Source organism: Phocoena sinus, chromosome 14 (genome assembly GCF_008692025.1).
Source record: "Phocoena sinus isolate mPhoSin1 chromosome 14, mPhoSin1.pri, whole genome shotgun sequence".
Taxonomy (NCBI): domain Eukaryota; kingdom Metazoa; phylum Chordata; class Mammalia; order Artiodactyla; family Phocoenidae; genus Phocoena; species Phocoena sinus.
In genome coordinates this window covers 60,350,595-60,371,977 of record NC_045776.1, presented here as the reverse complement: position 1 = coordinate 60,371,977, position 21,383 = coordinate 60,350,595, and the positions used below count along the sequence as shown (strand labels likewise).

General features: G+C 47.4%; 1 protein-coding gene across 3 annotated transcripts; it reads right to left on the bottom strand.

Annotated features, from left to right (window-relative positions):
• Positions 1-5,946: 5,946 nt before the first annotated feature.
• Positions 5,947-19,814, bottom strand: NAPG (NSF attachment protein gamma). Of its 3 annotated transcripts, none has more exons than XM_032602821.1 (12): positions 19,685-19,814; positions 18,054-18,121; positions 15,853-15,937; positions 15,160-15,177; positions 14,459-14,489; positions 13,399-13,508; positions 13,221-13,287; positions 12,570-12,640; positions 11,395-11,473; positions 9,708-9,787; positions 9,149-9,278; positions 5,947-8,204 (listed from the first exon to the last, which is right to left on the bottom strand). In XM_032602821.1, exons 1-12 carry the CDS (start codon positions 19,738-19,740, stop codon positions 8,061-8,063), a joined length of 939 nt encoding a protein of 312 aa, XP_032458712.1. In that variant the 5' UTR covers positions 19,741-19,814; the 3' UTR covers positions 5,947-8,060. The 3 variants fall into 3 exon arrangements, 2 of the variants coding, with proteins under 2 accessions (XP_032458712.1, XP_032458711.1); XM_032602820.1 differs by lacking the exon at positions 19,685-19,814 and adding an exon at positions 19,382-19,521; XR_004345402.1 differs by lacking the exons at positions 5,947-8,204; positions 19,685-19,814 and adding exons at positions 11,169-11,217; positions 19,382-19,525 and having other exon boundaries at positions 9,209-9,278; positions 9,708-11,038.
• Between the last annotated feature and the right edge of the window lie 1,569 nt (positions 19,815-21,383).

The window sequence follows — 21,383 nt, the reverse complement described above, 5'->3', positions numbered from 1 at the left end:
GAATTTGAAAAGCAGGATAATCGGCATTTTCCAAAAGATAATACATGATATTGGGTTCAGGAAATAAGAATAGTTTATGTTAGGAGTGGAAAAAGGAACAATTAGAAAATGAGGTAAGAAGGAAGAGCCCAGTGCAAATTAAAAATCTGAGACCTTAAGTGGAAATGAATGGAAGGTTTGAAAGATAAAATTGAGAAAATGTGTAAAAGATGAAAAATAGGAGAGAAGAGGTAATAAAATCAGAGGATTGAATCGGGCAGTGCAACACACCACTAATAGGAAATCTAAGAAGAGAAAACTGAAGAGTGGAAATTACTTTTAAAAATAAAGAAATGAAGAGATTTTCCCAGCATAATCAATGCAAAGAATCACTCCAGGGCACATCTGGTGAAATTTCAGAGCACATCCGAGGTAATTTCAGAGAGAGGAGAACTATCAAACGGGCAGTGGACTTGGACATGGAGCTAGAAGGTAATGGAGCAGTGCTTTCGAATCCCTGAGGGAAGAGGATTTCCAGCCAAGGCACAAACATGACGGTGACACAGTGCAGACAGCCAACAGCTCAAAACAGTCCCTCTGGCCCCATTTTCTGGGAAATTCCTGGAAGACGTGCCCCACTGAAATGAGGGAATAAACAAGGAAGAGGAAGATGGGAACCAGGAAGCAGAACCCTCGGGGAGAGGGAGGGGCACAGAGACCCCTGCGTGGGGAGGGCGTCTGCACACAGCTGCTCACAATGCTGGACACCAGGGAGGCTGGGGGCTGGAGGAGGGCCCACCTGATGTATCACTGCAACATGGAGAGTGTGCAGAGGCGTTAACAGCCCTTTGGGAATTTTGAAAAGGATCAATTATAATTATATAGAAATACAGGCAAGTAAAAAAGTGAGGCTATGATTAATTCCAGGCAATTATTAATTTGGGGAAAAAACAAAGGATGAACAAGAAAGAATACATAATTGTGGCTCTCTATTTTCTCAGATTTATTCACTTAGCAAGGATTTAATGTGTAATGATTTCAAGCCAGGCACGGTTCTAGGCCCTGGGGATAAGAGTAAGTCCCTGGGTTGTATTCTTGAAGGGAGGAAAGACAAGAAAAGACTCTGGAAAAAAAAATCAGGGTAAGGAAGGTGGAGAAAGCCTTTGGATGTTCAGGGAACACCTCTATGCTAATTACTGAAAAATCTGATAAGCAATAGACGTTACTTATATATGTAAAATATGAAAACATAAGGCACTAATCAATCAAAATTGTATTAGCTGAGGCAGGGGGTGGCAAAAAGTCCTAGGAGAAATCTCAACTTTCACCAAAGGAACTTATTCAACACTTCCTAAAATCTAAAAACCAAGGAAGAACATTATAAACATGTTATGTTATATTATAAACATGTTATTTAGAAGTATATATAAAAGAAAGAGAAAATGTGAATTTGGTCATCACCAGAAAATTGGATTGGGGTTTGGGGAAGTGTAGGCGGAGTGTATTTGACCCTTAGGTTATGTGCATATATTACTTTGATGAAAATAAATTCATTTAGAATTAAATATTCCTGAAACGATGGCACATTTGACTATACAACCTGCACCGTGAATATATAAATCCCATGTAGAATTATCAACATCCAGCTTAGTCCAGGGTGGGAGCCCCGGGACACAGGAAGAGTCAGGTGCACCGGGCGGAACGTCCACATACACACAAGGGGAAGGGCTGGTTGGCTCAGATTCCTCCCATGCAGTTTTCACGGCCAGGAGTAAAGCAATATTAAGTTTTCAAGGGGGGAAGGTGTCACCCATAAGTGTCCTACTTAGCCAAGTTGTACATAAAGTAAAAAGACGCAAGGCAGATGCTGTCACATAGGCAATAATTCAAGAAATCCATGAGCCTTTCTTGGAAAAAGAGAAACGGTGAAATTTAGCCAATCAAGGGATGAATCAAAATCATTTTTTTAAAAGGAAAAATAATGGTTAAAAACTGGTGCTGGTGAGCTCTAAACCCATTTAAATATAAATTTAAGACTAAGTTTTTAAGACTAAAAAACCTGAGGGATTGTGGTTAAAGAACAGGATGTAAATGTTACAAACCTTGAAACTGGAAAAATTAATAACAAAAAAAATCAGAACACATTAGGAAAAAACAATCCAAGGGGGCTCCCCTGGTGGCGCAGCGGTTGAGAGTCCGCCTGCCGATGCAGGGGACACGGGTTCGTGCCCCGGTCTGGGAAGATCCCACGTGCCGCGGAGCGGCTGGGCCCGTGAGCCATGGCCGCTGAGCCTGCGCGTCCGGAGCCTGTGCTCCGCAACGGGAGAGGCCACAACAGTGAGAGGCCCGTGTACCGCCAAAAAAAAAAAAAAGAAAAGTATAGGAGTTGTAGAAATAAAGTGGTGATTTGCTAGACTTTTAATCATGCACGACCTGTGCAGTTCTACAACTGATAAAAAATGTTGATAAAACACTGACAAAAAATGTTAAAGGTCCTCCTAAGAAACTGGGCATTTCAGGCAGTCACAAACCTGCTTGTTATTAAACAAGCCAGAAAGGGGGAGGAGGAGGGAGACAGCCCACAGATAGAGGCCATCAACTGGGGGGGAAAAAAAGCACAACCTAAAAGTTGAGAATTATGTTTTACTCAGCAGACTTTCTAAGAACTTCAAGTCGGGAGACAGCCTCTCAGATACCTGTGAGGGACTGCTCTTAAGAGGTAAGGGAGAAGCCAGGATACAGAGGGGGTTTTGCAACAAACCCCAGGTAGATGGGACATCAAAGATCACTTAATTAAAGAAAACCAGACATCCGCTTTTCTGCGTATGGGAAGATGTGAGTCCGGGCTCACGGAGATCACTCCTTGACGTGCACCTCAGCTCTCTGGCGCAGCATCCTGTGCTTCCCCACCCCGAGGCCCCCCAGGGCTCACGTCCTGAGGGGCGGGGTGGCTGCAGTGGCTGAGGGCCACTGGTTTACCCCCCACCCTCAGCAGCCTGCCCAGTGGTTCTGGGGCGTCCCCACTGCAGACTGAAGAGTCTGGGTTTCTTTAAACCTCCAATCCCCTCCCCCTACCCCAGGGGGGCCTCCCAGCTTAGTAATTCAAGGAGGCTGGCTTAGTACCAGCAGGAGAAATGCCATTTGTTCCCTGGGCAGTAAAGGGCCTGAGAGGCCGGAGGGCTTCTGGGCTGAAGGATCAAATCCATCCACCCTCCTGCAATGGAGCCCGGAACTAGACCCCCAGGGCCTGGGGGAGCTGCCCCAGGCTGGAGTCACGTCCAGGGTAGGGTGCACATCCAAACAGGAAACTGCTGCTGTGGAAGGAGCACGTTTATACCTGCACCCAGGCCGTCCGCCGGCTGCCCTGCAGTGGGGCCCGGCCCAGACAACCCTGCTTCCGGTGACCTCTGCAGTGGCACAAGGCCTGCAGAACCCAGAGGGGCCACCCCTGAGGTCACCTAGAGTTTAAGAATTTTGCCTTTGGGTTTGTGTTTTGTAAGGGAAGTGCTATGGGGCGGTGGGGGATGTGCTGGGGCTTGGAGCCTTGGAAGTTGGGGGGCCCCACCCTGCCCACCAACCTGCCGCCGCCCCCAGCCCCTGTGGCAACCTCTGGGCCGAGTTGCTGGCAGGGCCGATGCCCCCATGAGGCGCTCTCCCCAAGGACTGGCCCTGAAGACAAAGGCGGGGCAGGGCGGGGCAGGCAGAGGGACGCACAGGAGGGGAAGAAGGCTTTCTGCCTGAGTTTGGAACAGAGGGCCCTCCATTTTCATTTTGCCCTGGGCCCCGAAAATCATGAAGCTGGCCCTGGCTGAAGCGCGCCTCCAAGCCCATCACTGCTGCCGGAGTTGGGCGTGGGTCGCGCGTGGACACACTCGGGGAACAGGGTCTGTGCACCTCCTGGACCACGACGCCTGCAGCTCAGAGACGACACATTCCTCTGGGTGCCCAGGGTCAGTCTGACCCCCATGAGGTGCAGTGACTTCTGTCACCCGGTCCCCATCATGACATGAATTTGCGGTGAGCAATTATGTGCCCGTGACCGACTCCTGCACTGTCCATGGGCCCAGCGGGATGAGGGGCAGGGCCAGGGCCACAGCCACCACTCTCTGGGGCCACATGGCTCTGACTCAACCCACGGTCATCGGGTGAGTAGGGCCTGAGGGTGTATGGATCCTCCACCGGCCGTGCAGGCGACAGCGCTCACTGCCGAGGTCTTCAGGACAGACCGCTGCCCTGCTCCACGCGGGAAGCCCACCCAGGAGGGGCTGGCGACGGGCTCTAGGGAGGAGCAGAGCCAGGTCGTCATGGACAAGCTCCAAGTGCCAACAGGGCAGGTTGAACAAACTCTGTTTCTGATTTCTCCTTCTCTCCCGACCACCACGCTGCCCATGTATCGCCTCTGGGAAATCACAGCCCGAGCCCAGCTTAGCTTCAAGCAACTTTATGATTTGGCTCCGACATTCCGACACCTGGAAACCTGGAGGCTAGGAATCACCCGAGACAGCGTGGCTGGATCCTGGGGGGCAGGGCCTCACATGCTTCTTGAAACCTGAGGTGTGGGGTGCACTCAGCCCCTCTAAGTGAGGTGTGGAGGGTGGGCGAAACCACTCCGTAAGGTACAGTACATTTCCGTGGACTTAGCAATGTTACATCCATTTGGTTTGAAAGGTGCTAGATAAACGGTGGTAACACAGAGTGACAGAGCCTGACGAGGGGCCGGCCAGCTTCAATGAGCAGAGCCACCTCCGTTGAGCGCTTCTGTATTTGTTAATACTGACTCAACGTCCGGAGACTTGCTGCCCAGGAGAGAATCAAGGTGCCCCCTGGCGGAGGTCACATTCATTCACATTTACAAACAATACACACAAGATTTACTGTACGTATACAAGTTAGCTAAGTGCTTACTGAGATTTTGAAAGCTAAGTTTTAAAACGGCCCTATTTAGGCCTCTTGAAAGCTTTGGGAGAATCAGAAATAAAAGATTTATAAATATAATTTAAAATGTTCTACCTTAAATTCGAAGGGGATTTAGTTCACCTAGTTTGTAAGTGGGGCTAATTATTTAGGGGAGTTTTAATCAGTACCACTGACTGTTATTAAAAGCCTTGTAAGTTCTTTCCATGGGCAAAGGCCCCTTGACCATTTTAAAAAAACACTCAAATGGAAAAGGTTTGCTCTCCTTTTTCGAAAGGGATGCTTGCCTCAGTCCTTTTTTCCTTCAAGACATTTTTTATGTCCTTAAATTTAGTATCAAATTAAAGTCGGTGCTGAGCCTTTTCTTGATACCAACCTAATGAAAACATGGGGGGGGGGACAGAGGGAGACGGCTTCTGTTGTCTTTCCCAGCTGACCCATCTTCACAAACGCCAGGGGGACCACGAGGCCACTCAGAACACGCCAAGGTGTCCTGAGGGAAACCAAAATCGCGTTGCACCCAAGCCCCTCCGTCCCCTGCATTCTCTCCACCTCTTACTCCAACTTCCACCAAATCCTGGTGTCAAATCCTACTACCGATCCCCATTCCCCAGAGGACAGGCCAGCATTACACAGCACTCACTCAATAAACATGTGATTAATTTTAGTAAATCCGCTGGTAACTAAGGTGTCAACTATATGTAAATGCAAACAATGCCATTTCAGTTTTCTTAGCTCCTGGGTATTTTTCTCTCACTTAACTCGATGAAAGAATTACTCTCTTGGAAGGTGTACTGAAGCCTCCCACCTCACCAAGGCCAGAGAGCACAGCGTGACAGTAGCTGGATGACTGGCACCCGAAAAAGCTCCACGCGTTTGAAGTAACCCCCAGAAGGACTTAACTGACTCCCAGCATAAGGCACAACTTACAAGAACCGACGAAATATTGTTCTTGTCCAGCACAGCTGGAATCATGTAAATAGCTGAGGATGTATCTTTGGAAAAAAAGGGAACTAAACCAAGCAAAATGAATAATAAAAAGAATGATCATACTTATAGAGTTTCAGATTTTATTTTCATAATTATATTCCTATAGAAGCAATAACCTGCATTTCCATATCACATTTAATATTATTCATCAGAGCTGGAAAAAAGAGGAATAAAGCAGTTTCCATACACAAATACCATACTCTGCATATGTACAAATAAATTCGATTTATTAACTAGACTTTGTAGCCTGCTTCGCTTACAACACAACAGAACACTGACGGTTGGATCCTGAGCACACTCATGCAGACAGACGCCCACTTTGGTAAAGTGATGACATGAGCTCTGGAGACACCTCTTCCTGCTGTGAACACCAGTTCCCCACTTCTGAGTGTCCCCTCAGGATAAAGGCTTCTGTGAGGGGAAAATGAGATGCTCCTCACTAGACACCACGCAGAACAGCTGTGACGTCAGAGAACATCCACACGCCCCGCACACGAGTTCTGACGTGAAGGCCGGGAAGGGGCTGGTGTGGAGGACGCCCCAGCTCAAGCCTCCTGTGCTGTGAGGCCCAGTCCCACGGCTGCTACAGGACCCTTCGACTCAGCCCTCATTTTTGTTTAATATGTAAGAAAAGAGAAATAAAAGCTTTTTTCCAAAGCTGTAATGGATAATATGGTCTACAGGAAATGGTCTAAAATACCTTTTAAGTGTTGCCAAATCTGTTGATAGGGATTGTTAAGTAGCTCAAATGCACATCAGCATAAGACTCTTGAAGTGTGACTGGATCTGGAGGGCACAGCAGGAGGACAGGGCCTCAGAACTCTTAACACGTCATTAACCACACAAACGCCTAAACATGACTTTACTGAGACCACCACTCAGTGTCTCCAAACAGTGACTGGAAGTGCGCTGCAGCCCGCACAGCCACGCAGGCAACAGGGGGACTGGATAGACTGCGTGGGTTAGTGTTCTGCGCCAGACTTCCGATAGAGCCATCCCACGCCCAACCACCCCGGCACACGGGCCCCGCGAGGACGTTCTCCGATCCCGCCACAGAGCCCAGCGTGGCTGCGACCACTCATGATGACCCGCCCCAGGATCCCAGGGAGGCCAGCAGATCCGAGCCCGGGAAGCCAGGCGGGCAGCGTCTCCTGCAGAGCACACTGCGGTGTCTGGGCCTCTTTCCAATCAGGAGACAGGGTGACGGCTCCGAGCACAGGGAGAGGAACGCCTCGAAAATGACCCGTCAGGAAAGACCCAGAAAGCACTAGACAGCGGCAGCCCAGCCCTTGAAACTCAGCCCCCGCCTTTCAGCCACATGCAGGAGGTTTACAGACAGCACCTCCCGAGTCAACCTGCTGTCCTGTCACAGCCCTGGATGACGCAGAGGGAAGCCACGTATGCACCCCAGTCTGATGGAAACCACCACACTGTGCGAACTCAGGACAAAGGTCCTCATTAGTCCCAGTCGGTCAACAACCTGGTGGGTTCAGAGACCGTCACTATGTGTTTCAGGTGGAAAAATACCCATAATCCAGAGACAACTGAAGACATTTACAGAATCACTGTAACGTGCCACCCTTCAAAATGTTCAAACTTACACGAGACTTTAGATGCACCTTGTATCGAGATAAGTAACATCGTAAGGCTCAGAACAGCTTCCTGTCCCAATCTCGCCTCTGAAGATTGAACAATTTAAATGTCTCTGATTATCATGGGGGATAAATTTCCTTCTGAAGACATAACACATGTTTAAAATACTATTTTGTTTAACCCAGTAAACATCACTTTTAACAGCAATTATTAAATAAAATGCAAAAAAACTTCTCTAACAATAAATTACAGGAGCCCAAGAGAAAAGGCTATCTAAGACTATCTATGCCTATTACCTTTGTTTACAATAGATCTGTCTAGAATTTGGTTTGCCAATTTTAAAGTCAACTGTCCTAAAATGCAACAGTACATTTCTCTGTTAATGCCTGCTGGTGTCTGAGAAGAGCTCTTATCATGGAAAGAAAAAAATGCTTCACAGGCAGTGGGCAGGACGGGTGGTCCAGGAAACGGGAGCTAAGACTTTGTCTTTACCAGCATCAGAGCCAGGATGGCGTGAGGTCTGGCCGCGCCCCGGGCCGTGAGGCGACGTCCGGGCCATGCGGGGTCTGTAAGGGGACGAGCGCCTAGCACAGCCCCCCTGCATACTCGTCCTCCTCGTCCTCAGCGGCGGGGGCTGTGTGGCCTTTGGGCGTGGCCTGCGGGGGGGCCGCCGCCTTCTTCTTGACTCCCCCTCCTGGGACCAGCAGGCTCAGGCCCAGCTTCGCGTACTGTCAACGACAAAGCACTGCTCAGACTGGACACTCAGGCCTGACCCACGACGCCTCCCCGGAGTCACCTGTGAGACGAGCCTGCTCTCCGCCCGCTAAAACCCCGGATACCACTCAGACGGAAAGACCACCACAAAACCCAACGCTGCTCAGCCATCGGGGCTTGTGACCAGGGTGGGGCAGGGGCACGACGAGGAAAACCTCAATTCTACGGCACACTTAGGAATCAGATAACCGGACACGCGAGCTGAGGGACACTTCTGGTCCTTACGAAATAACCATCTGCTGAGTCAGTGTTGAAAACACAAACTTACAAAAGCTGATGCCAGAATTTACCTAGAAAAACACTGGTTCCTCTAAGTACATCATTTAAAAAAAAAAAACTACCGAGGTCTTACACTGATCTGATACCATCACAAGACTAAACCTGCCAGACCAAATCCAATGAGCAGGCGCTCATGAATCTACTGAACAGGGAAACTGGGAAGAAGAGAAGCCTGGATCACAGCTGGCGTCCCACTGTGGGGGGATGGGCCCCTCCCAACTCATCCACTTGTCACCACAGGCAGCAAGACGGGGACCAGCTGCCCCACGTTTACAGATGAGTAAACTGAGCTTCAGACCGTCAGCCACCACCCTGCACCACACAGCAGGTGCTCTCAGAAGTGGGATTCCAACAGGCCTGCCGACCCACAAAGGCCACGCACCATGGGCCCTGAGACCATGAGCCTGAGAGAAACTCACTAACCCAGCACCCTGGAGGGAGGCCAGCAGATGGAGGAGGAGCGGGCGTCGCCCACGGCAAACCCCCCGGCAGCTGGCCAGCCAGGCAACGCGCACCCGTCATGAGCCTCCTCTCTGAGCAGCAGCTCCAGGCGAACAGCAGAGGGAGAAACCTTACGAGAGCACGGGAGAGGGAGGGAGGGCCGAGAGAAGGCACTCACGTCGTTGTCCATGTACTTGAACAGAGGCGAGTTGCAGACCTCGGCCACCTGGTCCTGGTCCTGCTGGTCGTAGCCCTCGAGCAGCTGCTCCAGGGCGGTGCAGTCCTCACTGCCGTTGAAGCCAGGGATGCTGCGGGGAGCACACGGCACGTCTGCGCACCCACCCGCACTGGACGGCCAACAGCAGAGAACCCCGGGCCCCGGAGCCAGGGTGCCCGGCTTAAACATCGCCAAGGAGAAAACCCCTTATAGCCTGACCTTCCTGTAACATACAACCTGAAGACTTTTCTTTCTCTTATTATTTTTTTCTTAGACGGCAAATATCACAATCACTCAAGTCACTCAATTCCACGGAAGCCCCCAGGAGAAAAACACAGGAAAGAACACAACTCATAAAAATCCTGCTGCAGAAGCTGAAATGCTAGCCACGCACTCATATTGCTCTGAACTATATTAAAAACAAAAAAACCAGAAAACAAAAACCCCGTTCCACAGCCAGGACTGCCTATCTAGGCAGTGAGCTGGGGCGGAGAAGCAGCCGCGCGCTGGCAGGTCTTACCTGTAGCTCTCCCGGACGCAGCGCTCTGCGGCCACGTAGTCATTTCTGTGCAGATGCACTAAGACTTGGGCAATTGTTTTCTAAAACAAAAGAGGTGATTAGGCCAAGATCATATCCCTGCAGAAGTCAATTTCCTGACACCTGGAATTTGACTCGGTTTGCACCTGGAGAGACTCGTGAATTCTGCAGCCACCTCCATAGGACACTGCGGGGAGAACAGCCCAGAACACCACACCTCAAACTCCAATGCGCACACCCCACCTGGGGGTCTTGCTGGAGACGGCGGAGCTGGTGGCGGGGAAGCCTGAGAGTCCACTGCTCCTCACCGGCTCCCAGGTGGTCATGGTCCCGCCAGTCTGAGGGCCACACTTGGAGAAACAAAGCCCCAGAACACAGCCACTGCACAATTTACAGAAAATTTCCTCTAAATGCCTATATAGGTTTCATTTTGAAAAGGGAACAAGAAGCGGGGGGCATAACTCTGCAATTCTACTTTGGAATTCTTCGAGATATGAGGAAAAGATAAATGAATGGAAACTTCATGTAACAGAAATAGACACTATTTATAAGCCAACAAAAGGACTGAGACCACAGACACAACTGATAAGATCTTATCTGCAAAAGAGGTCTTCACAAAGTATTTTTCGATCTTTTTTATATCTATTTTTTCAGACGACTTTTATTGATCTTTTGTCATCTCCGTTTTCAGATTAAGCCCATCCGGTATTTTATTTCAGACACTGCTTTTTCAGTTCTAAAATTCTCATTTAGTTCATTTATAGTTTCTATTAAAAAAATAAAAGTCAGTCCTTTTGTCCATTATTTCGCCCATGTTCACCTCTGCCACATGGTGCAGCTGTGACAGCTGCTTCCTGGTCCTGACCTGGTGACTCCAACATCCGGGTACCCTCTGTGGTCCTTCCTCCTGACAACGGTCACACTTTCCTGACTCGTTCTACGTTGAGTCACCTGGGACTGTCCCCTGGACACTGCAGGGACCCCCCACGATCTCGGGCTCAGGCTGCACGTTCTGTCTGCTTTCTGGGCAGTGGCTCTAGTCTTAGTTCAGCCACCTGCTCCGCTGCTCTGAGTGTGCCCTGCACACGCAGCTGGAGCACCCCCCCCCCCCACAGCCACACACACACGCGCGCGCGCACGTGCACGTACTGGGGGGGGCGGGGAGGGCCCACTTCCAGCCCTCCTCTCTGGGCTCTTCTCCTGGCTCTCTGCGCCCATCTTCCCAGCTCCTCCGGCTGGGGCAGACAGTGTTTCATCCGGCTGCACCACCGTCCCAGCTGCAACTCCACGACCAGGGCTCAGCCGCAGAGGAGCTGAGGGAGAAGGAGCAGGAGACGTGGGGCCTCTCCTCTGAGCCCCTCTGGTTAGAAAGATGGGGCGGGGGGCCCTCAGGGAGGAAAGCCGCCCTGTGCTCCCTGCCCTCCAGCCCTCTTGGCTGCTCACTTTTCAGGGTCCGAGGGGCACAGCCTTCTGTTTTGCCCAGTAGGGTTAGCTGTGTTCAGGAGAGAGGTGATAGTGGGCTTACTCCATCTTGGCCAAAAATAGAGGCCCATAAGGTATTATTTTAAAAATAAACAAACATTCAGGGAACCCGGTCTTAGGTACACAGTTACACCAATATGAAAAATGATCTAAGGAAAAGCCAAATATAAGCACTTTCAAAGCATACCTTATAACAAGTTGGATAATTCTCAATTTCCTTATAAATATTTTTTTCTTTCTGAATAGAGAGTGCCGCCTCATCAAACCTAAAGACAAAAGAAGAAATGCAGAACAAGGCGGGTCTAAGTGATCCACAGCAGAGGTCCTATAATGTACTTGATGTTACAGGTTTTAGAGAAGTAAAGACCACATCAGGCACTGTAACAACTGCTCCATAACCCGTGTTTCCGTAAGCTCTGCTCACTCGGCTTGCCTTCTAAATGTCAGGCTTGCCCTTCTAGACACCAAGCAGACAGAGCGAAAGAACTCAAGGACAGGCCGCTTCATATGCGGAGTTTTAGGTCTGGTAAGGACCATCCATTAATGAGCACCCATCAAGTCCAACAAACCGCTTCGTGAGCATCTGTGAGACGTGCCGGAGCCCAGCCCTGACTCAGTCACCACGGATCCCTTTCCCTCACTGAAAGGCCGTGCAGACGCCCCAAGAGCACTGGCTCCCCGGAACCAGGACCCCCACCGGGCCCTCACACGCCCACCACGGCCTTCATGACCCCGACAGCTCCTGGGGCCAGAACGCGCAGCAGGGGAGAGTAGACAGGGAGAGGTGAGAAAAGGTCCTTTTCATCACTTTGACCCTCAAAAGTCTTCTTCCATCTACTCTCACATATTTTCCTTTGCAGAATTTTATTAATAAGGGAGATTGTTTACTAAGCTTAAGTTGAAGTAAAACACAAAAGGAAAATCCATAGGATTCTAGATTTCTGGGGTCCAGCTATTTGTGCCATAGGTCCTAAGTGTGAAGGAGAAAAAATCAGTACCCTGTCTAATGATGCTACCTGGCTGTCAAGAACCTGTCAATTTTCCTGGGTGAGCACTTAGGGCATCTTATCACTTAGCTCATATGGATACTTGTCCTTGAGAGGCATCACCACCCACCCAGACAACAGAACAAGACAACTGCTCCCTCCCAAGTTGCTGAGTCAGGGCTTAGCCAACAAGAGCACAACGCACGATACATTTTGGGATGACACTTTAGAGAAGCGGCAGATCTTTCAATATTTAATCCAACGTGCTGCTGTCTTGTAGCCTGGTGTGCCCATGGTTACACCCAAAAGATTAACAAGCCTGTCCCTGTGGCCAGAAGGTCACAAGGACACAGGAGCACAGCTCTATGACACGTACCTGCGGCCTCGCACCAGCAGCCTGGAGGCCTTTCCTAGTAATTCAACTGCCTGTCGTAAGCGCTCTTCATTCTGCAGGAATCCAAGAGAAGGGAGTGTTGGCTGCTTTAATGTAGGAATCTTTTTCTTCCCCTAACAATTTCTGATAAAAAAGTAATGGCACTGGGGACTTCCCTGGTGGTCCAGTGGTAAAGAATCCACCTTACAATGCAGGGGACGTGGGTTCGAACTCTGGTCAGGGAACTAAGATCCCACAAACTGTGGGGCAACTAAGCCCACACGCCACAACTACAGAGCCCACACGCCACAACGAGAGAGAGAAAGCCCATGTGCCATAACGAAGAGCCCGCGCTGCCACGAAAGATCCCGCACACCACAACTAAGACCTGATGCAGCCAAAAATAAATATATTAAATAATAAATAAATCTTAAAAAAAAAAAAAAAGGTTAGGGTTAGGCACTGGATCGGGGGGTGGGGTGGGGGTGGGAATTCCTCCAAAGCTGCTAAGCCATCTCACTACTAACAGAAGAAAACAAGAGTTCAGCTGTGAGCACAGAAAAGTTTTCAAAGCAGCCACTGCATTTCTCTGTTTTCCTATATATCGTGAACATAAAATTCTATATACTCAAAGAAAAAAAAATTTAAACTTACTTCAAACACATTAGCTGTCTGCTGATATAACTGCACAGCCTTTTCTGGATCCACGTTTTCTATAAGCCTAAATTAGACAAGAAAATCTGACTTACATGAGAAATAGAAAACTTGTTTTTCAAAGGACTTTATTAAAACAAAAAGACTTCCACGCAGAGACCTGTGTCCACACACTCACTTTCCAGCCCGCTCCAAGGCCATGGCTGCTGTGTCCGGGGTGCCGTTCTCCAGGTACATCATGCTAGCTTTCTCAATCAGCTGAACAGCCTCCGGGAGTTTTTGCATCTCCTTTAGGCAAACGATACGGCATGGACCAGTAAGTGCAACAACTTAAATACAGAATTAACAATCTGAAATTCAAGAAAGCAAAGGACCCAAAACATAATACAATAATAAACATATTGAAAATGAAATGCGTTCACGTGGTCACTCTCTCCATCAAGCTTCATTTCGCTAAACCAAAAACGCATCAGTAGATTTCTGCAGAGTTCATCCCTTCACAGAGTTTCAGGGAAACTACACACACAGTAGAAACCAAAACACTTGCTCTTCACAGTTTTCTAAGCATTTACAATTCCTGGAATACTTATAAGCTCCTACTGCATATAAGGCCTGTGCCAAAGGCTGCAAACTGGCAGCCCAAGGGTTGTGTGTCATTTCCGAGGATGGCTTGCTTCAACCCTCCATATCTTAAAATCAGATACTTTCACAGGAGGTCTGTTCTGTGGCTTCGTATTTTAAACATGTCATAGGCTACGGCATCTGCAGGCTTGCGCCCCACATGGCACTGGCGAGTGGGGCTGTGCAGCAGCCAGCCTCCTCCTGGGGCATGTTTCTCCCCACTTCCTGCACGCCCAGGCCGGCCTCCTCCATCTCAGCAAGCCCTGCGTTCACCTGCACTTGCAGCCCTCTTACTCTGAGCGCCATCAACAGAGTAACCCTACGTATCTTATTAGTAAACTCCAAGTCTCAGCATCATGTGCTCCTTATGTCTAATATCTCCAATTCAAAACTGAAGAAAAATCATGTCAAAGCTAGATGTAAAGATTTTAGGTATTATCTATTTAGGGTTGACATACTGTATCTCCGTGCTGACCTTGCACAGGTTGTTTTCAAGTCTGTCCTTCACTAAGTTAACAAATTCTTTAGGATACAAAACTTGCTGGTCTTGTTCTTATGGGAACTTCAAACTATAACTCATTTTACCTATAGAGCAGCTGTGACACAACGGTACTGACCTTCAGCATCATGCCGGCTTGTTCATAAGCTCTGCAGAGAGAATATAAGTTCTCAGATGAGATCTTGATGAGATGGGGGAAGAGAAACTCTCTACCACAGACATGAGAAGCTTCATCAATTAAAACTGGCTCAGACAACACATACTTACTTTAGGCTCTCATTACAACACAACATAATTTTTCTTCCTTTTATTTACGTGGGCAATAATGCCTTGGAAACAACAGACATCTGAGGTAAAGGGATTTCGCTTTGCAGATGCAAAGTTAAGTAAAGGTCAGAGAGGTTAAATGACTTTCTACTGTACTTGACAAACCTAAATCCAAGTTTTGAAACAAGTTAGTGTTTTTCTCCACAAAAGCAAAAGAAAGCTTCCTGCTTCTCTCCACAGGCACCATTAACTATTAAAAAAGAGGGAAAAAAAGAGATTCTAACTCGTTTTTTCATCGGTTATTGAACAAAACGGTCCTAAAAATATGATGGTGATTTAACTTAAACACTGAATTATCTTAGGAGTGACTTCATTTTTAAGGTTCAGGTGAAGACTGAAACAAATGGAAATGACTATTTTATTTAAATCAATACAAATTAATTCACTATTTCTGAATTTATAACTTAGGAAAAATTTACTGACCTAAGAAAAAGCAACATTTAAAACATAATAATCTACAAATACATGAACACATGGAGAATATTTACTTACTTGGCAGCATGAAAAAGACTGAATAGATGTAATAAAGTCAAAATTAAGGAAAAAAAAGTAAATCAATAGTTTCTAAAGATCTACTATTTAAAAAACAAGGTTAACTAAATCACTGTCCCAGTTTGTTTGAAATCAGGAAAAGAAGAAAAATTTATCGCCTGTAGCTGTCTCCTAAAAACTACGTAATTCACAAAAACATTGACAAAACACATCGATTTTTAAGCTACTTCCATGATGCATTAACTTGAAGTTTTACTAAAATGCAAGGTTATTATATCCATAATCTGCAAGTGAGGTAAAATAAACATTTTTTAGTTGATAAGATTATAAAATACCTCAGGAAAATTTGTTTTAAACTACTTAAAAATTTTACTTCAAATATCGGAGGAAGACTACATTTTAAAAATATTTATAGAGCAGTTAACATGTCTCTAATACCCGTGCCACTTCTTCGTTTTTCAGCACCTGTCTCTAGATCTCCCTCACTTCATCCCAAGTAAAACCATCATGAAGCAAATCCAGAAACAACAGAAATAAACGCTCAACCGCAGCTCTGCAAAGCAGTGTGGACCTTATGATCAAGTCTGTATAAGTGCACTTTCAGAGCTCAGACACGCAGTATGTTTCTAATTTAATAGCACTGTACTCCACATGCAGCAAACTTATAACAACCTCTAAAGGCTGAAAAGATACGCCCTGTTATTCTCGTGGGCGACAGCTTCTCTCAGGCAGGCGTCTTTGGCTTGTTCAAACTGTTTGGCATTTTTAAAAGCAACAGCTGAAAGAGAGAAAAATTATAGAGACTGTCTATTTCCATCATTTAAAGAAACCTCAAATAAATCCTTACCAAAATGTGCATGACATGTGAAGTATCAGAAAATAAACTTAACACTTATTTTAATCAAATACTTAGGAAATTTCATAAAACTATAAATACTACTTTTTTCTAAGCCATTTTCTTACAACTTTTTTGATTATCAATAACTTACAAGTATTTTCAAAAGGTTTTTTTTCTTAATTGTACACTATTGGCAATAAATCAGTGCTCCTTCCACTCAAGCCCAAGTCTTTCTAACACCACCATCTAAGCTTGGGAAACTAAGACGGCATTAGTCAAACCAACACACCCAAACTACAGGCACTGTCACTAAAACAGCACCTTACCTCACCAGTCTCACATTTAATAATAGCAACAGTGTTTTAGTTGTGGCTTATTCTATCTTTTAAATTATTCTGAAACTGAAGTCCAATAAACACACTCAATATTTTTATAATAAATCTTCCTTTTTGACACAATCTTTAAATATGATCTTACAGACTTTGGAAAACTTACAAAGTGTTGCTTACAAATAAATGAAAAGGATACTGCTTTAAGAAAACATTGTTTGTTTAAAAACCCACTCTTAGGGCTTCCCTGGTGGCGCAGTGGTTGAGAGTCCGCCTGCCAATGCAGGGGACACGGGTTCGTGCCCTGGTCAGGGAGGATCCCACATGCCGCGGAGCGGCTAGGCCCGTGAGCCATGGCCGCTGAGCCTCTGCGTCTGGAGCCTGTGCTCCGCAACGGGAGAGGCCACAACAGTGAGAGGCCCGCGTACCGCAAAAAAACAAAACAAAACAAACAAAAAAAACCACCCACACTCTTAAAATTACATTTAACAAAATGTAGAAAATAAACAAATGACAAACTATTTTCATCCCTGCATTTCTACATTTTTCTCTTTGAAAAATTTACCGATGAAATGTATCTTGCATAACCCCTTAACGAAAATAAACAAAAGATGTTTTCATGGGAAAATCTGACTTGAAATATTCATTTCTGAAAGCAGCTCATGGTCACAGATACATACATAACAACTCTGTGTTAAATTTCCCTCATGTAGGATACTTGCAAAATGTTGTGCCCTCCAGTTACAAAGGTGTTCTTGTACAAGGTGTCCATAAAATCCATGTAAAATTTGAACTTCTAATAATTTTCCTTCTAAATATGAGGTATAGTAATTTCCATAATGCAACAGAGAATTCACTCAGGACTTAAATAAAAGCGCTAAAGATTAATTTGTTGTCATTTCTTTTATTATCTAGAAAATACATCCTACATTATGCTTATTAGCTTCAATTTATCTGACTTCTTTCTATTAGTTTCAATTTACTGACTTCTTTCTTCTTGGTGACATACTAAAACTAAAGTTTGCCAAAAGCACATTTCCTAGGTGATTTCTATGCAAGGCTAACAAATGTGATCAGGGCTACTGCTGAAACACACAGTAAAATGTGTCCAGGGTATTTCAAAATCGTATTATGCTTTATATCCAAAATAATCACGGATATGCTGAAAACTATCATTCCATAACTTAAAATGCTAAATTTTTAACAAATTCCCTTTCTGTTGCAAATTTCAGGTTTTTTAATCTCATATGCAGATAAAGGCAATAAAACATGCATATGAGCTTAACTCTTCATGAACACATATCAGTGCATCTCCACAGGAGGGTCATCAAGAGCGAGAGCCAAACACGCTCGGTGCGCAGGATGCGGAAGATAAGCCTAAGGTTTTAAAAAGCCAACGAGAAAAATCTTTATTCAGTAATAGGTAGTAAAAAATATGACCAAACTCCCAGAAGTAGTATCAACTGAGTGAAGTTCAAGAACATATAAACGATGCTAAATGCCTGCAGGGGCACCCGCCGTGCCATCGGCACTCGTGGGAGAGGGAGAGGCGGCTGGGTCTACAGCTCAGAACTCAAGACATTTTTTAAACAGGAAGTGGAAAAGCTCAGGGTTTAACAATGCAAATACTATGTAGGAAGCATTAAGAGTGAGAACTATGTCGACATGAAGTTACCAGCCTGCTTCAAGATTACACACTGCAGGGACAGGGCTACAGTCACACGTACCTGCTTTTCCATACTCAGAAGCGGCACTGTCGTAATCTGGCTTCCATTTTAAAAAACCAGTTTTCAGGCTAAAATGAAAGAGAGACACATTCAACAGAAGTTACCAACCACACTCCTAAGTCAGAACCCTGCTTATAAGGATCTCGTAGGCCGTTAAAAAGGGAGGGGGGGACCATCAGGTACACAGTCCCCATCTCGCCCACCTCCATCCAAACTTACTGACAATTACAAACAACCTCACCACTTTCCCTCCCACTGTCATAGACATGGTTTCCCCCTTTTGAAATGTCTGTATAGCATCCAAGGGGAGTGGAGGTTCTCAAGGCCTGATTCCCAGATGAGCAGCATCACGCAGAAGTGCGCTAGAAATGCATGAAGTGCTGAGCCCCAGCCCAGCCCTGCTGAACCGGGACCCCGGGAGTGGCAGCAGCAGCAATCCAGGGTGTAACAAGCCCTGAGACGCACTAAAGCTTGAGGTAGGTTGAAGCACAGCAATAAGCAGGTGGACTCGTGAGACTGCAACTCAGGAGAGGCCGGAGATAACCAGAGTCATCAGCACCTGTCACACCCGTGAAGACCCGCAGGGAGACTGGAGAGAGAGGCCAGAAAGACTACAGAATCAAACACTCAGAGAGACACAGGGAATCAGCAAAAAAGACTGCAGTTAGCCACCAGTGAACAGGAAGGACAACCAGAGACAGGATGACGGGAAAGCACGACAAACGGCTTTCCAGGATCCCAGGATCACACGGCATCTTAGACACCGCACCAAAGGACAATCAATTGAGTCCCTATCTAATTTGCCCTTTCTGAAACTCCTCTTTTTAAAATTTTATGATAATTTCACATTGTCAAACTTGGGTGTGCATAAGAACCGCTAAATAAACACCATCTTAAATTCTACATTTGAATTCAGTTAGTGAAAGCCTGCTTACATGTAACAGTGTTACCTTCCAAAGAATCAGGGGAGCACCTTACCGAGAGACAGGGAAACCCCAGAGCCTGCAAAAGTACACCCTTCATTTCGTTCCTTTTAATTTTTTGCCAATTAAATTTATTTAACATTTGTGTTTGCCTAATACTGTTATGATTCAAATTTGTAAACAATTCTCAAGCTTACCAAAAACATTATTGTTCGGAAAAATAAAATCCTTAAATTGCAACCTGTCTACTCTAATCCACCAATTGAGGAAGTACTGCAATAAAGCAAAATTCTAATCCACCACCTCTACCCCAAAGCCCTCATTATATTCTGTATTTTAACATAATTTTCAAAAACCCCACCAAAAACAAGATAAAATCTCTCAATTGTCTTATGTGCTACATACACATGGGAAAAGCCAAAGATTTTTAAATATAGTTGGGCCTGGAAGCCGCCCAACGCGCCGGGAAGCACCGGCATCCCAACTGCCGACGCGGAGAGCCGTGCCCGCGACAACGGCGGCGCCCCCACGGCCCGAGGCAAGACGACTTGCGACGTCCGACGGCAGCGCTTCCGGGGCGCGGCGGCCCCACCACGCTCGCCCGGCCCGGCCCCGCCCCAGCACCCCCCACCCGGTGCTGACTCAGACCGGCCTCGGAGGGGCCCGGTCCAGGCGCCTACCCAGGGCCGCGCTGGGACTCTCACTCACCATTTCTCTGCTTTGGCCAGGTGCTCCAGCCCCTCGTTTATCTTCTGAGCCGCCATCTCCGCGGCACGGCCCTGACGTGGAGGCCGAGAGCCCGCCGAGTGGGCGTGGGAACGCCGAGGAGGAGGCCGGTACTGCGCCGCAGCCGCGCTACCGGGGCCCGTAGGGCTCAAACCTAGTGCAGCGAAGCGGCCCAGGAGCCGCGCAGGCGCCGCGCAGACAGATGTTGCGCAGGCGCAGAGCGCCCGGGCTGGCCTCACGCGTGGCTCAGTGCGCAGGCGCGGTGGGTAGTAAGGGGGTTCGCGATTCCATTCGCCAGTGGAACGCAGTTTTGTTGAGCACGTTTTATGTATCAGGCGCTGTTCTAACCACTGGCAGGTCGGCAGGGAGTGCGACAGACCGAACCCTAGCTCCGATAATTCGATAACTGTTCACCTTCAACAGAACTCCCGCCTTTTGCCGTCCCGCTGCCCCTATTCACCCGTCCCTCTTTACCCAGCGTGGGTTCCGTGCTCCATCACTTTAGCTTCTCATCTGCGTCTATGCCTCTTTTCTCCTTGTTTGGGGAAACCGCAGCTCTCCACCGACTCCGGAACTGCTCAGAGCAGGTGAAGGGGGCTGGAGGAAAAAAAGCAGCTGCTGACATGACTTGTTACTCGAATTAATGCTCACAAACATCCAGGAGGCCTCTGTGCTGCTGAGCGACTGTACATTTTCCCGGTCAGATAACGCGCCCACTCGCTGGGATGGCTGTCCACACCCACTTCCCTTCAGAACTCCAGCACAATCTCCCTGCCTCCCCGCCTGACTGCCGACTCTTCCTGTTTAATAGAAAATAGCAATTAAAAGAGACCTTCCTTTCGGGCCCACCACCCTGTCTCCCAATCTACCTGCATCTTTTGCAGATGTGCTGCGCTTCCTCTGGTGTCTGGGTGAAGTGGCCTCGGCCCTTCCCTGTCCATCCTCACGTTGTTTAGGCTCTTGGGTAGAGTCACACCCCGGCAGGAGGCCTCCCGTCGTCCTGTCCTCTGGCCACAGCAATCCTAGAGGGGCCAGTGGAAGCTGGGCCTTGGCTCCCGGGACCAAGTCCACTCCACTTCTGCCCATTTTATTGGTCAAAGCAAGTCGCAAGGCAAGTCCAGATTCAAGAGGTGGGGACACAGGAGCTGTGAAATGTGGTGGCCGTGACTGCCTGTCCACTGCCGCTCTGGGGTGACTGGGGAAGTACAGGAGGACCGTCTCTGATATCTTTGTCCAGAAACAGAAAACCTTACGTCTTTGAGTGAAATCACACTTAACTAACCACCCAGTGTGGTCAACCTGTAAAACCAAAGGGTGAAAGGGTGCAGAGTTCTTCTAAAGGATTTACACTCAGAGTCTGTAGCCTCCTCCTCGTTGGCCCTTGTTCACACATTCCTTTATTAGTATTTCCTGTAACTACTCTGAACGGGCTCTGTTCCTACACACACAGGACACAGTGGTGAGCGTGGAACCAGATGTGCCTTCTGGTGCCCATCTCCTTATGGGACTCCCATGTCACCTGAAACGTCTATTCAATGAATCTGTATGATTTTCTCCTGTTAATCTGTCATTGTCTGTTTCATGTTCAGACCCAGCCAGGGATGCTAAGAGGGTCAAGGCTTAAAATTGAGCTTGCTACCCCAAATGGCTCTCCGGGGGTGGGCTGCCATCTGGGAGAGTT